This window comes from Zeus faber (genome assembly GCF_960531495.2).
Source record: "Zeus faber genome assembly, chromosome: 4".
In the NCBI taxonomy this organism is placed as follows: domain Eukaryota; kingdom Metazoa; phylum Chordata; class Actinopteri; order Zeiformes; family Zeidae; genus Zeus; species Zeus faber.
The window spans coordinates 8,559,058-8,576,675 of NC_137191.1; the positions used below are offsets into that span (position 1 = coordinate 8,559,058).

The 17,618-nt window shown below is 45.5% G+C and overlaps 2 protein-coding genes across 2 annotated transcripts; one reads left to right on the forward strand and one right to left on the reverse strand.

The window, feature by feature from the left end:
* Positions 1-348: 348 nt before the first annotated feature.
* On the reverse strand, positions 349-6,954 carry exosc9 (exosome component 9). The gene is made up of 11 exons (XM_079999825.1): positions 6,831-6,954; positions 5,369-5,463; positions 4,840-4,959; positions 4,136-4,238; positions 3,863-4,000; positions 3,306-3,388; positions 2,360-2,492; positions 1,720-1,808; positions 1,496-1,642; positions 723-916; positions 349-614 (listed from the first exon to the last, which is right to left on the reverse strand). The coding sequence occupies exons 1-11, from the start codon at positions 6,894-6,896 to the stop codon at positions 544-546; spliced, it is 1,239 nt and encodes a 412-aa protein (XP_079855951.1). The 5' UTR covers positions 6,897-6,954; the 3' UTR covers positions 349-543.
* Positions 6,955-8,134: 1,180 nt separating this feature from the next.
* On the forward strand, positions 8,135-17,537 carry clgn (calmegin; the record flags this gene model as incomplete). Its single annotated transcript, XM_079998919.1, has 14 exons — positions 8,135-8,342; positions 9,797-10,081; positions 10,182-10,255; positions 10,419-10,477; positions 10,827-10,968; positions 11,078-11,159; positions 13,142-13,334; positions 13,513-13,702; positions 14,189-14,302; positions 15,327-15,483; positions 16,461-16,676; positions 16,767-16,883; positions 17,216-17,393; positions 17,500-17,537. The coding sequence occupies exons 2-14, from the start codon at positions 9,797-9,799 to the stop codon at positions 17,535-17,537; spliced, it is 1,845 nt and encodes a 614-aa protein (XP_079855045.1). The 5' UTR covers positions 8,135-8,342.
* Positions 17,538-17,618: the final 81 nt, after the last annotated feature.

Sequence of the window (17,618 nt, forward strand, 5' to 3'; positions counted from 1 at the left end):
ATGTCCTTCGTGCAGATCTCGCCGCACTCCCCGCACCGTGCACAACGATAAAATACAGACATCAAATTGGAACGACGCCATTTTCTTGACTTCTTGCTTTAGAACCCACGCACTGAAGCTTAACGCCTCGATGTTATCGTTATGTCTAGCAAGGCCTCAGCGATCCTCGCTCGAACTTGCTCGCGACTATTTCGCTTTTGCCGTCACACGCAGACTTGAACGGGGAGTCAGGGCTTATTTTACCTTTCCTAGTGTGATGCTGCCACCTCGAGGTAGAACCCGACAGCTCACCTTATCAGAGACGGCAATAAAGACGCTCCAATTTATTCCATTTTTTTTTACATTTTTTTTTATTATCAAAATGTTATGATCCAACTCGTTATAAGAAATACATATAATTAATTCCTAAAACACAGCCCCATCACACCCTCAACTATAAACAACCAACTGTGTGGACATATTTATCTGGTTTATATTACTGCTTGTACAGAATACTTGTGGACGTCGCAAGTGGAATTCCGACAGCGGTGCTGTGGTTTGGTGTTATTTACTTGTCCCTGGATACAGCATGACCACCTCCTCTTCTTCGCTGTCAGATATCACGACCACATCCCCTTTGAGGAAAGCAAAAAAAGAAAGCATGAACTTTGACTCAATTCATACTTTACACAAAGAGTAATACTAAGAAAACCACCTCAGAACGACTCTTTTTTTTCTTTTACCCTTGCTTCTCTTCTTCTTGCCTCTCTTTTCTTCAATGATTTTCACATTTTCATCTCCTTCCTCCTCTCTGTCTTGTTCCTCCTCCTCCTCTTCCTCCTCCTCTTCTTCATCTTCTTCTTCTTCGTCATCCTCCTCCAGTCCCCATGCCCCGACTTGGCCCATGCCTGGGGCGGGTAGCACTGGAGACGCCACCCTGCCATACGTAGTTAAGGTCCACAGGCTCATAGGGAATTGACAGTGATGACAGAACAGGGGGATACACCACACCCACTTAAGGTGGAGAGAAGGCGCTTGTAGAAATAAAGTAGAAAATTAAACAGAGTAGAGAATAGTGAAACAGATATACTGTGTTTTGTCTTTCCATGTATTGGGACTAGTCTCCGACCAAAACCCAAACAAAGGGCAAAGTGCTTACCATTCACCAGGTGAAACTCAGGGAACGCTAGTTGATTACCCTGGTGTAGGGTGATTCAGGGAGGTGTCAGAAATTTTTCAAAGTCCCAAAATCTTTCTAGCTCTCGAAATTTTTTAAAGTCCCAAATTTTTTTATTCTTTCATTTTAATTGAGCTGCGCGTAGAAGTGGACATTCCAGGTTGATAAGCTTAAAATCCCTTCCCGGAGCCTGGAAATGTCCACCTGTGACATATTAACTGATGTATGTAATTGGGGACTGCTGTATTGTTGAGCGTGATGTATTCCTGCAACGATGAGACGAACTGATCATCCACGTTAGGCATCAAATCAAACTTTGATTTAATTCGGGTAGGATACATTCCGGGGGACGCCGGAGCTCTCTGGACAATGTCACTGGCCTGTTCCGTGACATCCGTCATCTCCACCGAAGTCTCGTCCATTTTCAGTGCCGTGATTCGCTGCTGGGGCATGGACTCGGCGAAGCCACACCTGCCGCCCTCCTTTCTGGAAGGAGGACTGGGGATTGAGTGGGCATATTTAAAAAGAATCCCAGGTAAACTTGATGAGGCTCAACTACTCACCTGACTTTCTTGTCGTTCCCCAGAGCTTTGGTGATGAGCTCCGTGATCTCAGACACCTTCACACTGGCAATCTTACTGCATCTTAGAACCTTAAAAAAAAAAAAAAGAAAAATTGAAAATAAAAAAAAATAAAAAACACAGATGTTTGTTTGATTAAAGTGGAATTGTCCAAAGATTTGACAGTCATCCCATATTTATTTAGCTGTAACTTTATAAGAAACAGCCTTTCAATGTTTGTGCACAGGCAAGAAGTGAAAGGCAGCTGCAGTACATTTGATAACGCGGTGTAGCCGGTTGGCCAGCAAGCTGTCAACATGGATGAACGTCCACAAAAAACAGCAGCACCCTCCAATGAAAAGATATCCCCACCTCCCCGAGTCGCTCAGAAAAAACAAATCTACCGACCAGAAGGCAAACCTTCAAGAAAAGGAAGAAACCTGTAAGAGTGTAAACCCGGATGTTGGGGCGGTTTGGTCATATTGCCATTTCGAATGGAACCCGGGGACTTGTAGTGTGATCCACCCAGCACAGACAATTTTAGGGATCACCCCTGTAGGTTATTTCTCCCCACCATACGTGTATCCGTTGGCAGTACACAACAGATGAACGGCAACGGGTTCACAGGGAGCAGGTCCTTCACCTGCTCCTTGAGCAGCATGATGCCCCCGCTGGACTGAACGGAGCAAATCTCTCTGTGCTTGTTCATGGCGATCATCAGCAGGCCGTCCATCACGCGCTCCTCTCGCTCGCACGGGTCCACCAAGAGGAAGGTCCTGGAGAGTGGGGGAGAGGATCCAATCAACCAAAACAAGACATTTTAATCCCGGCGGCGGCACCTGTGTGAAAAGGTCAATAGTACGTAATAAATTCAGGAGGAGCTCATCGTGCCATAACCCTGGGCAGCACACGGCACCTTCAGCGGAAAATGCATGAACTCAGATGTAGAGTTTAGACGACAGCCAGTCACTGTAGCTCAAACAATTATAAGGATTTGGGGATTTCCCAAGCTGTATTTTACTTCTTTAGTAGCCTATGAAGGGTTAAAAATGGTGTTGCCCATCTATTATTATTAACACTGCATGAGCTAAATATGCAACCTTTAGTCATCTTGGTTAGCAACACTACGTAGGCAAACTTCTTTTTTCCCACGTTACTTCCATCATACTCGTTCATTTCAAGTCAAGTGATCAAACAATCAAATTGATTAAGAAGCAGGGTAAAAGGAAGGAAAATGCCAAGGTTGAGAAGAGCCTCTGAGAGGAGGCATCTAGTGAAATAAAAAATAATAACGCGAGAAGCAAACAGGAGCAAAAGAAAAGCAGAATTTATAAGAACAAACAGGCATTAACGAAGGTAAAAAGCACAAGGTTCACTGTTAAAATCACGAGAAAGGTTTTCATTCAGGTAAAGTGTGGCAACATAATGCTGACTGTATATTTGAAGATGGAGACAAACATGACTCCATCTAAAATATATCTCACGCTGGGGTTTTTTGACCCTAGGGTTTGTCCAATGCCAAAAGATAAATTATTGTGCATTGACTGGAAATTTGTTGTGATGCCAAGCTATGCGTGTGCTGAACTCACCCCTGTTGGAAGAAAGAGAAGCTGACGCAGATGGGCATGTGGTAGACACTGAGAGGGATGGGGTCCCTCTCATCTGGACTGTACTGGAGAGGGAACACACATGTAGCATATTACAGAACCCAGGCGAACGTGTGTTCAAAGAGCAGTTGCAGAAAAGCAGCAGCGTGTGACTCAGGTGTGTGCAAATTGTATATTTACTGTATGTTTATTTTGTACTTGGGTGCACATCACGTATATCTTGTGCCTGTTGTACCTGCGTTGTACCGAATTGATCAGATTTCATTTTTTGACACTGTACATTGTATTTATCTGCATCCTGTATCTCACCTGTTGGATTTAGATTATATTTATATATATAGGAGTGTGTTATCTCTTACAATCGCTCCCCCACTATGCCAGCTGTTGGAAAACAGCACCATGCATTTCACTGCACATTGTACCAGTATAACAAAATGTGACAATCTTTTTTTTTTACTTGAACAACTGTTTCCCAAAGGTCTAACAAAAACTAAAGCGCTGTGCGGTGTCGCCGGCGCATTAGAAGACCTGTGACTCACCACTATCACTTCATCGCCTTGGAGACCGACATCCGGGCGTTTGAAGTGACTGAGAGCGGTGATCGCAGCTACGCTGGCAGCGTCCATCAGGTTCCCGTCGTGATTCAGCATGTGGACATCCACTCTGATCTGCCAGACCTAAGGACAAACAAAGGCCCGAAAAAAAACCCACATTATGACGACCGAATGCGAGCGGAGGTGAACGGACCGGATCAGCCCGAGGTTTCCCTCTCCCGCCGACAGCGCAGGGTGTGGCCGTGTGTTTTCCTCCACCTTTTCTCCAGACACCACACACAGGGACTCTGTATCGATGCACTTGGAGCTCCTCAGGCATCTCTCCAGCTGCCGGTTCAACTTCACCAAGAGCTCCGACGACCTGTAGAAGAGGACGGTTAGCGAGGACATCAACCAGTTTCGACAGCGGTGTTCAGTCAAATTCCTTCAGAAAACGGGGGAAACAAAATAAATGTTCATAGACAAATATCTGCCACCACCGCGACGTCATACCGCAGGAGGCAAAACAAATGAGAGGGTGGAGCAGTGCAGATACCTGGGTATCATCCTGGACGACAAACTGACCTTTGGAGCCAATTTGTCAACTGCAAATGTCAATTTAGCCTTTCACTTCCTTAAACTAAGTAGATTGATTGTAAATCACTAAGTCTTTCATCCGTCTGGGATGAAGGATGAAGTAATTACCCTTTAAAACTAAGGAGGTCCCTGAACAGCTTAGCGACGACATGTGTGAGGCGGCCAAAGGACACACTGAATAGATAAGACCGCAACTTGGCGATTGCAATTAAAATAAAGTTATTCTATTTCTTTAATACAGTAATATAATGGCAAAGACGAAACAGTAGACTCCATCCATGCCCGTCCATAAGAGTCTACTTTGGTGCAAGATGACAGAGCAAAAATAACTTCAAAAGCCAATCAGGGTACTTAAGAGGTAAAAAATTTAAAAGGGGAGTGCCCACCTGCCCAACTCAAATGCTGGCGATGCCATGGGTGACAGCTCTAAATTAAAGAAGATGATTCCCTCATTTGGTCGGTTCTCTTTAGGAGCCACCAGATCACAGGACACCTGGGCCATGACCCTGCACAGAGAAAGACGAAAACACAGCATTGACCAATAAAGAATGTTTTGACTGAGTAATCCATTAATAACATTAAATAGGTAATGTATTTACACAATAATTTAAGGTGTGTTTATTTATTTGGATGCGTGTATCAGAGAGAATGTTTGGCATGCTGTTTTAACATCTACTCAGATCTTATTTCCAAACCTTCCTGAATGAACATTATCTGAGAGGAATTTCATAAAAATGAATTGATCTCTTTTGCATCTTGGATGTTTGTCAATTTCATATGTAACTGTCAAGGCCAATTCAAGTGAGCAAATGATCAAAATCTCACCTATTTTTTAGTTTTAAATTAGAATTCCAGCTATTACAAGTTAGAAAGACCCTTTCCATACAATCGTGGCTAAATGTGAGTAACGCTCACTTTGTCTTCCCCAGGTCGACAAAGCAGCATCCATAGTCGGTTCCAAACTGAATCTTTATGTTTCGGTAGTCATAGGTCTGCCTTCCATCCAGACGCTGTAAATATAGGTAAGCACAGTGGCAGCACACATTGAAAGTTCACATCATTCAACATAATTATCTTGCACGATTTCTGAAAAGTCATGAGCCGTAACAAAACGTACATGAGTAAATAAAGTGTCTGATAAATGATCAAGGAACATCATTACAATTGTACATGGTCATGTAAACAGTAGCCCTGTTGTAATATGATAATAACAAAAATAAAAACGAAATATTGCAAGGCTCGTCGGTGTGACGTGTGTAAGGACTAATACAAATGTATGTAACCGCCTTGCCAAACATATATTTTGCCACTTCACACACTTCCGTCGCCATTCTTAAATGCCTCCTCCTTTTTCAAATGAAGCCGTGTGAGTTTGGCAGTGAACCAGGGCCTGTCATTACTATAACTTAAGCTGGTGCGAGTGTCGGAGTTTCCAAGCGCACCGCAGGGAATGCCGTGATACGCGTTGTGCACGGTGGTGGAGCAATGATCCGCCGTGTTCTCCTCTCTGCTCGGACAGCTAATACACTGCTTGTATTTCGGGAGTTCATGTCTTAAATTCCCCTTTGTTTAAGCCCCCGGGGACAACGAAGACGGGGTGCTTACTCTCCGAACCCAGTATCTGATCGGCGAGCAGCTGCCGCATGTCCCCTTCCGGGTCCCCTTCCAGAATGAAGGATGTGAACTCACGATGCCCTGTGTCGCGCAATGATGACACAGCGACCATTCTCTGTGACCAATCAGTACTTCTCCTAAAAATATAGTCTGATGTGGATCAAACTTGGACTACAGCGCGTGTGGACTGCCCAGAATACAAATCGTATTCATTGGGGTCTGTGGGTTCGACAGTTTCTGAGTACCAGACACTTGACCCGCCATATTGGCAGAAGAATAATAACAAAAACAATAGGGTTCCCGAGTCTTTTCGGCTGGACCCCTGGAAAACAACAAAAAATGTAAAAATACAGTGTTTTGCTAATTTTATTTTTACCTTTATTATTATAATTTTCATTATTATTACCATCATTATCATCATCATTATTAGTAAAGCTGCCTGAAGTCCAGCTCTCCACCCGGTAACCGTGCCATGCACAAAACCAAGGACTCTGCCGACGTCATATGAACGTAGATGATGTCAAGGGGGGCCGTAGCGTAGATCTGTGACTCGTACCCAGCACATTTCTTAATGCGAAGTTGTCCGCGCAAACACTTGAGTTTCGTTCACAACCTAGAGACCTGTTCGGTCAAAACACGGACACCGACGTAAACACGACTCGACGTTGGACTTGAGGAGGGTTCTGTCCAGAGCGCCGACCCGAGCCGTGCAAGCTTTTAATTACGGCACTAAACGATAGGGTGGTTGTTATGCAGAGTCTACCTTCTTCTCTTGGATGGCTTTGAGCAGGAATTCCCGCTCGCAGTTGGAGAGGGGAGTGTCTTTCATTCTGGAACATGTGGGTCTGAAGCCTCCTCCGCCCGCGCGTCTCCTCCGTCAATATTACGTGAACTCCAACCCGGAAGTACCTCATGTAACGCCTTACCAATAATCACGACTTAAAAAAAAAAAAAAAAAAAAGTTGAGTTATTAATTTTTATATTTGTGCTTCTACTACGATACTCAAAAAAAACGGTTTAAATTATTGTTTTATGCTAAATGACAAACACATCTCGTTATGTGGGTACCGTTCGTTTGCGAGCGCTCGGGTAATGCTGCGTTCCCTTTGATGACGGAACTCGGGAAAATCCGACCTCCTCCGGGAAAGCGCAGTAGAAGCGGCCGTTTAAGAATTCCCAGCGGGAATTTCGGGCCAGATCGCTCAGGTGGCGAGTTTCCCGAGAGAACAGGGCTGAGATCACAGTGACTTAACGATGAACAAACTTTCCCTTTGAATGGGTTTTTTTTTGGGGTTTTTTTTTTCTTGGAAAACGCTGCAAGCACCCCTGCAGTTGTATATTATCTTGACGTACAACACCGTGTAGACTCGCAGACCTCGGGAGCTTTCCAAGCAAACGCACGCAGCTCGGAAGGGGCGACTGCCGATTTGAACGCAGCGTCTTCCGATTTCTGCCGAAAAAAAAAAGAGCTGAGGCCTCGGGCCATTGGAAACGCAAACCACAGCGATACCTGGTGCTCGCTGGGTGTTCCAGCAGCCCACTCCTCCGGACCGCAGAGTGTAAATCTTAAAAAATATATATATGTGTGTGTGTGTGTGTGTGTGTGTGTATGCGCCAATAGAAGCTACAATGACAGAACAGATATTCTCTTGGGGCCCACTTTTGAGCGGGGACTTTCAGTTACTGAAACAGTATTGTAAAACCATTAAAAGGAATAGACAGGAAAACGCGAGCCTTGTTTTTTCCAAAATCATTAACGTTTCCAAAAATATTAAAGCTCCCAAATAAGAATACGTGATATTAAAATAAGCAATGCATTTTAATTGCATTCTCAGGGGTTATATTTCGACAGCTTCGTCATAGCATATATCGTTTTTGTTTATATTGTGCATTTCTCACATTAATATAATCGTTAAACTTCCCACGTCGTCAAGGTTTAGATTTTTACGCGGGCCGCCAGCAGAGGCAGTCACTATATCCCCAAAAAACTTCCGAAGCGACCACGCGTCTTCCGGTGGGTCTGTGACGTCGGAAGCGCCCGACGTGACGTCATAGTCGTAAGTCGATACGCGCTGTAACGCGCCGTGCGGAGACGCCGCGCTTTCCACAGTGGCTGCAGTGAGCGTCGGTTGCGTCGGTGTTGAGCGGCTCTTTTTCCCCAGCGTGTGGTATCCGTCGGGCCTCCGGTCCCCGTCTCCCGAAAGCGGGCCGAGCGCCGCGGAGCGAAGCCCGTTATTGACCGCGGAGGAGGGAAGCGGCCGCCGAGCGAAGCAAGGTTTGTTTTCGGCGCATCCATTCATTCTCCCCCCGCTTGTCAACGGGCGGCGTCACGTTAGCACGGCCGGCTACATGCTAGGCTAGTCGCATGCTAGGCTAGTTAGCGGGCGAACGGGCGGCGCTCGTTCCACTCGCGTTTTTGACCCCGCGAAGCGAAACTGAAGAGTTTCTGTGTTTTTTTTGTGTTTTTTTTTTCCCCCACATCCAAGAGCCGTTTGTGGTCCGTGTCGCGCTGCCTCGCGTGTCCGTTAGGTTCACGCTGCTGTCAGTTGGTCGCGTTGGCGCCGTTGGCTGGAGCAGGTGCTGTGGATCATCCAAGCGTTTAAAATGTCAGTTATGATATGATACATTATTATAAACACACCGCCAACATCCCCGGAAGGTTGTTTTTCAATATGAATGGATTACATACAAGATGCTATGCAAGCTCATTTCCACCAATGTGGTGGAAAAAAGGATCCTGAGGTCATTATAACGAGAAACCTTCTCAAAAGAATGAGTCAGTATCTAACAAAAGTAGCAGTACTAGCAGGTAATGGTAGTACTAGCAGGTAATGGTAGTACTAGCAGGTAATGGTAGTACCAACATTAGGTCATTATTTTGAGTCTTATGTCATTATTTTGAGATACTAAGTCATTATTTTTAGACGGTTTCTCATAATGACTGACAGGATCTTTACTTTTTCATCACATTTGCTGAAAGGGGCTTCCATCAAGATCAATATTGTTTGTCACGTGCATCAGCGTTTTTTTCCTGCGGCGGCGGCGGCGGCACACTAATAAATGACACTCATTTATTAAATTACAGCGCTTGTGTTGCAAGATCAAAATTGCAAGGCTGTATTAATTCTTTCCAGCTCACATGTCACTCGGAAAGCGACGTGTGTGTGTGTGTGTGTGTGTGCTACCAGTATTGATGAACGCTTGTCTCTGTTTTGAGACTCTGTTCTTGGACTCCCTCATTAAAAGAGATTTGTTTCGATTCTCCAACTCGTCGTTCGTTTGGATTCAGTCGGCGTCGTGCGCGGCGAGGGAGGGAACGGCACAATGTGACTGTGAATTTATACAATTGGCTGCTTAAACACCGTCCCTGGTTGACGGTTACGCAAAATTCTGACCGGCCTTCATCCCTCCTCCTCCAACCTTGGCTGTTTTGGCCTTTTTATATCTGCGTCCTCTCTATTTTTATCTTTTCCTATCCCATCCCCTTCACTATTTTTATCCTCCTCTTTCCAACACCTGCTTTTTTTTATTTTCACTCCTTGCTTGTATCCTCCTGCACCGCACCCTCCCCCCCCGCCATCCACATCTCTGACCCCTTATCTCACACTCCACTAACCCCCCCCCCCCCCCCCCCCCCCCCCGCCGCCGACATCTGCCCTTCCCCCACTTCTCAATATACCCCGTGCTCCCACGTCATCCTTTATCTTTCACGTTCTCCTCCCCCTGCAGATGAAGCTGAGAAGGGGGTGGCTGTGGTGCTGCCTGCTCCTGTCTTCCCTGGCTCTAATGGCATTAGCAGCCGCGAACCAGGAGCCCGAGGCAGACGACTTTTCGTTCCCAGACACAGAGGGCCTTGATGAGGACGAGATAATGGCCATGATGGGGGAGGAGGAGGAGGAGGAGGAGGCACTGGTGGATGAGGAAGAGGATTCAGATGTGACGGGGAGCAATGCTAGAGAGGATGGGGAGATGGAGGACGGCAAGAGTGGAGCCGATGCCAATGTTTCCTTCCAGGTCAGCATCAGTTCGAAGGCAGAACTGTCATATACAAACACTATGTTACATTGACCGCTGAGTTTTGAAGTGCCCTCTCCCATCCACTTTGACCCCTTAGGTCACTTACAAGACTCCAGTTCCTACCGGAGAAGTCTACTTTGTAGAAACATTTGACGATGGGTCACTGGACAGGTATTATATTACAAGCGTACCATCAAGTATTATTTAAAGTGAATTTCAGAAATTTTTGAAAATGTTGAAGCATTTTATTTATTCTGATTATACCCAATGCTGATTATTCTATGTAAAGTTTCTTTATAAAAATATATATTTTCACTGCTGATCATGTCCACAGATGGCAGCTGTCTAAGACTGTTAAGGAGGATGCTGATGATGACATTGCAAAATATGATGGTTAGTTTTTACAGTTTTTTTTTTTTTTTCCGCAAACCTGGTGTACTTTAGAATGTATTTGTAGACACGTGAGTTGCTGTTTGTCAGTTCGCTGCCTTTCATAGATTTATAAGACCACGCATCTTGATTCATGTGAAGAATGTTCAATGGTTATAGAGAACAAGACTCCCAGACACTTTGCCGTTACACCATCAGATGTTATTTAGCAACAGCACATTGTTCCTTAGATCTATAATCAATCAATCACGTGCCTATCCATCAGACATCATAATGCATGCAAGAGCAGAGGCAACTGCATTATGTTGACATGTCTGTGTGGTCGTGCTCATTGGCTCTTTGTGGCCCTCAGGGAAGTGGGGCGTGGAGCAGCTGAAGGAGAACAAGGTCCCAGGAGACAAGGGGCTGGTGCTCAAGACCCGCGCCAAGCACCATGCCATCGCTACGCTGCTGGACAAACCCTTCATCTTTGAGGATGATCCCTTGGTTATACAGTAGGTTCACATACATCCCACGCAAGTGCATCTATTCCGGTTTTATTTTGAGTCTCTGAGTGCGGCTAATCGGAAGCTACGTATGAACTGAATTTGCTCGAACTGATAGGTATGAGGTGAATTTCCAAGATGGCATTGACTGTGGTGGCGCTTACATCAAGCTGATCTCTGACACCGACGGTCTAAATCTGGTATGTTCCATATAACCACTTTGTCCTGCTCATTCGTTTTGAAAGACTTTGGAAAATGCTGTGATAAAAAGCTGTTATTATTCTTCTGGAGGTGTCGGAACAACCAGCAAGGAGAGTGAACATTTATTTGTGTAAAAATGTGTGTGTAATTAAAAGCACTCTAGTGTTTCAAACACGTGTCCAGCCATATAGCTTTTAGGGTTACCTTTGACAAGGCGCAGCTCTCAAATGTTTTGTTTTTCCGCGACCAACCGACCAATGTAAAAACTTGGTTGACTAAGATGCTTCTCATCAACTAATGTTAGGTCAACTATTTGGAGGCAACCCTAGATATAACTTTTTAAATTGGACTTGTGCTCCTTTTTACCAGGTTAATATATATGGTCTCTTAGGTCCCCAAAACATGTTTTTTAATTTATTCATTTTTTGCTAAAATACCACTCCGATTATGCATTCCAGCCTGCATAACATGCATCCAATCCACCCTGTCTGAAAACGGGCTGTTTCAGTGGGTGGAGCCACCGTCCCAAGTTCTGTGAGCCAATGGGGTTTAAGCATGACCTTTGGGTTTCACTCTATTTAACTCTCTTAACTTTCACTGATTTCACCTTGTCAATCCACCAAAATCTGAACTAGAAACGGGGAGCGGATCCCGCGCCGCAGCCCGCAGCCTGTCAACCCAACGTGGTCTTTCACACACACACACACACACACACACACACACACACACACACACACACACACACACACACACACACACACACACACACAGAATTCCACAGAAGAAAAATGTTTTTAATTGTTATATTTTCTCGTCTGCAGTTTGTCACAAACAGATGGAATTAATCCCTCTTTCTTTTAAAAGATTTGTACTGGTCTCCAAAGCCAATAGAGCACTTCCCATGATTATCTCTTAGCTTTGATGCCAGTGGGTCCCACAGCTGTGGGTGGAGTTGCTCGGGTGCGGGGTGGTTTCCCCCGTGACTTGTATTAGGGCAGCAATGTTGAACGGCTCGTTTCCTGACATGTTTTCTCAAACAAAAAGCTTGTTAAGGAATGACCCAGTTGTTTTTTTTTCACTGTGTGTAAGTAGGCCCGTCGGAAACACAAATGTAGGTGCACACGCACTAAAAAAGTGAGTTTTGCATAATTCTGCCTGCCACACACCACCCAAGTGGTGTTTTCAGGCGACAGACGACAATGGGTTGTAGACACCAGTTTATTGTAGAGAAGAGTCTAGGTGGAATTTGCCAGGGGCAGATGGAACAGGTCATGACAGGGCTCCTATCCTGAGTGTGTGTGAGGATGGGTGATTTAACCTGTTGCTAGTTAGCCCAAGCAACAGGTATGTAGCCACCCTGACCCAGTCACCTAGATCCAGGTCAGGTGTGGCTGCACAAACCATCCTAACACCACATTGACCTTTTAAGAATGAATCCCAGTCAATGTCAATGTGAGAGCTGTGTAGCATTGCATGCAGTTCTTTTACACCTAGTCTCCACCAGACGCAACTTGGACCGGTCACCCGTCTCAGGTGAAATCAATGCTGCTGCAGAAAACACTTTTAATGGAATGTCAGTTATAGAGAGAGTTTAGTTACTTGTGTAAATTTGCCCTCCTTCTGGTTTCAAAAGCCCTTCCACCAACTATAATATTGCCCCATCGCCTCACAAGCCCTTGCAACTCCAGAATAAAAATAATATTGAGGTGGCGAAATCTAGTATTTCGTAGGCTTTCAATAGTTAAAGTATAGATAAATGTGAACATATGTGCATCCTGCAGTACATGTTGTATAGCAATGAAATATAAAAGTTTGTTCACTTTTTCGGATCAGGAAAGATGGCATGAAAGGAAAATATTTCTTGATGGGTTTAACGTTTTTTTTCATCAGGGTTATTTAATTTGTTTATCTACTCTCTGGATATGCTGACACAGCCTTTATAAACTGAGACACTGCATCCTTTTGTGTTGTGCCACCACAGGAGCAGTTTCACGACCGCACACCTTACACCATCATGTTCGGGCCTGACAAGTGTGGTGAGGACTACAAACTGCACTTCATCTTTAACCACAAGAATCCTCTGAACAAGGATTTTGAGGAGAAGCATGCCAAGAGGGCTGATGTGGATCTCAAGAAGTTCTACACTGACAAGAAGACCCATCTTTACACCTTGGGTAAGAGGTTGACTGGAGCAAAGATGGAGCGTGTGTTTTTAAGGCATAACGTATACACGTGAATGTCATTACATTAAATAGATGCTTTTACGTAAAGGGCTTTAGTACCATAAACGTAGGAATTATTATAGTCTGGTTGTTTAAAATAGTTTTCCATAAAAATCTCTCTGCTCCCCAGTCCTGAACCCAGACAACAGTTACGAGATGTTTATTGACCAGTCCAGCGTGAGCCGCGGCAGTTTGCTGCATGACATGGTGCCTCCGGTCAACCCGGCCAAGGAGATCGACGACCCCAACGACTCCAAGCCAGAGGACTGGGACGAGAGGGCAAAGTTCCCTGACCCCGAGGCCGTCAAGCCAGAGGACTGGTTAGAACTACTCTCACTGCAAATAGATGGAAAATCATGCATGCAAGTGTTCAAGGGATGCACGTTGACGGAAACAATCATTGATTAAATATTTTTATATAATGCATGTAATGCCACCTTCTGCCACTACATGACTTCCAAAATCGTCAGATCGCTGCACTATTCACACTACACAACTTTCTGTCTTGTGACTGGGAATCTTGCAGTCTTGTTGTTTGACACTACATGATCAGTTACAAGATCTCCCACCAGGAGGAATCCCTGACAAGTCTGTCGGCTCTACAAACTACTCTACTACTACTACTACTCTTGATCACTGTAAAGAAATGAATAACAGCAGAATTTAAATAAGAATTATATTAATAACTTAAGAGAAAAAAAGTAAAGTAAGCAAAGCACCACACATGCAGTTTTCGCTGAGGGTGTAATCCCTGGTGTTAAGCGTAGAGCTTTTCTAGTCTTGCTAACATGGCCTTTGTGTTGAAGGGACGAGGAGGAGCCGGCTAAAATCGAGGACCCCGACGCTATGAAGCCAGAGGGCTGGCTTGATGAGGAGCCAAAGTTCATTCCAGACCCAAGCGCTGAGAAACCCCATGACTGGTAAGCATGAAGTACACACACCAGACGAAGTAAGCGTCCCCTCAACTAGGTTTGGGCAATCCTAATCTGCGATCGCAGATATACAATTTCATCAGGGGTGGGTATAGAGAATGTATCGCATAGAACGTAATTTTAATGTGGCAAATGCAGTCTCCCTGTTCCAGAAGTACAGGATTTATTATTTACAAGTAAAGCATTTACACAAAAACATCCACTTTTTACAAAATTAAGCCGCAGAGCAAGGGGGAGACGTGTCCGCCCCCGCTGTGCTAAGAGTGGGGACACATGTTTGTTTATTTATTTATTTGAATGGGAGAGTCCCATCACTCAGCTGTGTTTTATATTTAAAAAAAAAAAACATATATACATGTAGGAAGCGAACAAAACTAAAAAGATCTCAAATAAAAAGCACCTGCCCCTTGATGCCCCAGGCTCTTTTTATCAGGGTTTTTTTTTGGGGTATTTTTTAAGTGTGAATGGGCATGGAGGGAGTGGGTTGTCAGGGTAAGATCTATTCATGAGGAACGTGTCCCCTGTGCACCCGTGACCTGCGCTCCGCCGTGCTGCTCCGTTTGCCCAGAGTGGTAAAATGCCTAGAACCCGAGCTGGGGGTCCATGTGCCATTTTTTATTTTATTATTATTATTATTATTATTTTTTGGGCACATGCCCCTTTGAATGTCTCTGCACGGGCCTGTAGAGCAGGGAGGTGAGATCCGATTACCAATGGTTACTCAACAGCTCTGAGCAGAGAGGGGGGAGAGCCTCCGCCCCCTCTCTCTGTCTCCCCCTCTTCCCGGCAGATATATATTTGTTTTTCTATTTTTATTTATTTTTAATCGTCCGTCATCAATATCAATCGTGATGGAATGGAGCCAATCACCGATAGACAATTTAATTGTAAAACTGCCCAAGCCTTCCCTGAACCCCTTGTCCCTTTAATTGTATCATCTCGCCTATTCATCTCTCCTCCATGTCCATCCTCAAACCCCTTTCATCACCTGTGTACTTTTTATCTCCTGCAGGGATGAGGAAATGGATGGGGAATGGGAGGCCCCCCAGATTGCTAACCAAGCCTGTGAGATGGCCCCTGGTTGCGGGGAGTGGAACGCCCCAATGATGAACAACCCCAAGTATAAGGGCAAGTGGAAGGCCCCCTTGGTGGACAACCCCAACTACCAGGTAAAGACCATCAATCATATTCCAAACCAAAGAGTATGTCAGTTAGGGATGCAAATTTAAACAAATTTCTTTAATGGATATTGTTAACCTGAACTAACAATCGTCAACTAATTGACGGGTGAGGACTTGGCACGAGCAGCGCGACAAGTGCTTCTCATTTAGTTTTAAGACTTGCTGAGCGAGTTTGAGTGTACAGGAATATTTACGGCCCGTCTTTGCACAATTCAAATATTTAAACTTTTTCGCCGTCCTCCACGACGGAATGAGCTGGATGTTATGTAGCAGATCAAGTCTGGTGCATAGACAGCAAGGTGTGTGTGTGTGTGTGTGTGTGTGTGTGTGTGTGTGTGTGTGTGTGTGTGTGTGTGTGTGTGTGTGTGTGTGTGTGTGTGTGTGTGTGTGTGTGTGTGTGTGGAACTAGAACGGGTGCTATTTCAAATGCTGTGAACTTACCATTTAACTGCAGAATGAGCAAGTTCATCAAAAACGCGTTGGCGTCAATTCTGATCCCAGACATGTCCAACGTTTCTCTGATATGTCAAGAACGGCAACTTGTAAAAAACAAAACAAAAAAAACATGTCAAGTACGTCAGCAGTCTGTCTTCTGTTGGATCTGCTGGGCCTGGTTTCTTTGTCACCTGGATGATGTATAGTACAGCATAATACAAAACTCTTGTTCCTCTGTATCTGGAGTTTCTCTGAGCGGGGCCACTCCAGGACATGACTTTCCTTCATTTTAAGCCACTCCAGGGTTGCTCTGGGCTGTTGTCCTGTTGAAACACAAACCGTATCCCCAGTTTTAAGCTTTCTGGCAGAAGGGAGTACATTTTTTTATTTGTTTTTTTTCACCAGGATGTTTCTGTGTTGTGCACCGTTCATCTTCGCCTTAATCTTGATCAGATTCCCAGTGCCTGCTGCTGAAAATCAAACCTAGGAAAACATCACATTGAATTGCGCTTGTTCTCTTGCTCTACCAGGGAGTGTGGAGCCCCCGTAAGATCAACAACCCAGACTACTTCGAGGACCTCCAGCCATTCAGGATGAGGCCGTTCAAGGCCCTGGGCCTGGAGCTGTGGTCCATGACCTCAGATATCTATTTTGACAACTTCATCATCACCTCGCACAAAGAGGTGGCGGACCGCTGGGCCTCTGACAGCTGGGGCCTCAAAAAACTGGTGGCCAGCGCCAACGAGGTGAGCCAATCCAGGCTTGAGTTTAAAAAAAAGAGAAGCGCGGAGGAGACGGCGTGTACTGACCGTTAAACGGCGCCTTGTTCCCTCCAGCCTGGCGTGTTCACCCAGCTGACGATGGCGGCAGAGGAGCGGCCGTGGCTGTGGGTGATCTACATCCTGACGGTCGGTCTGCCCGTCGGACTGGCCGTGCTGTTCTGCTGGCCAAAGGTGAGACGGTTTTTCCTTCCCCCTCTGTTTACGCCGCCCGGGTTGGATCTTTTTGGGTCGTGATGTTTGCATCACGTGGGGTGTGTGTGTTTACACACCGATTTGCCTCACGCGACATCAATGTGAAGCAGCGAGGGGACCCCAGGCGCCAGTGACGGGAGTTGAGTGATCAGATGTTTTTCTTGATCATTATCCCGGGCTCATTCCACAGCTTGTCATGGAGACGGGCGGCGAGGGGCCGTCACGTCCCGGCACTCGCAACACAAGGAACCACGCGTTATGTCTGTCAGATAAACTCATCAGATTGCTCTCATCTCTTCCTCCCGAGAAAGAAATCTGACGATGACTACACATACAAGAAGGTGGATGTTCCCCAGGCGGATGCAGAGGAGGAGGAGGGGGAGGAGGAGGAGGAGGAGGAAGAGGAGGAGGAAGGGGAGGGGGCGGCGGCAGGGGGAGAGGAAGAGAAGTCGGACGAGGCCTCGGCTGCTGAGGGCGCTGCAGCAGCAGGTCAGTACGTCGTGTTAAAACGTCCTTCCTCTCCCGTTGCTTTTTAACTTGGTGCTCCAGGTTCCATTTTTGGAAAAGGTCTAAATGAAACAAATTGATCTACAAGCCTTGGCAGCCTTGGGATCTGAGAACATGATGCTCTAGTGTTTGGATTGGTTCATACTCTGATTTGGATCCTGAAACCCTTCCTCCTCATTTCACTCCCTCCGGCTCTCTTCCTCCTCT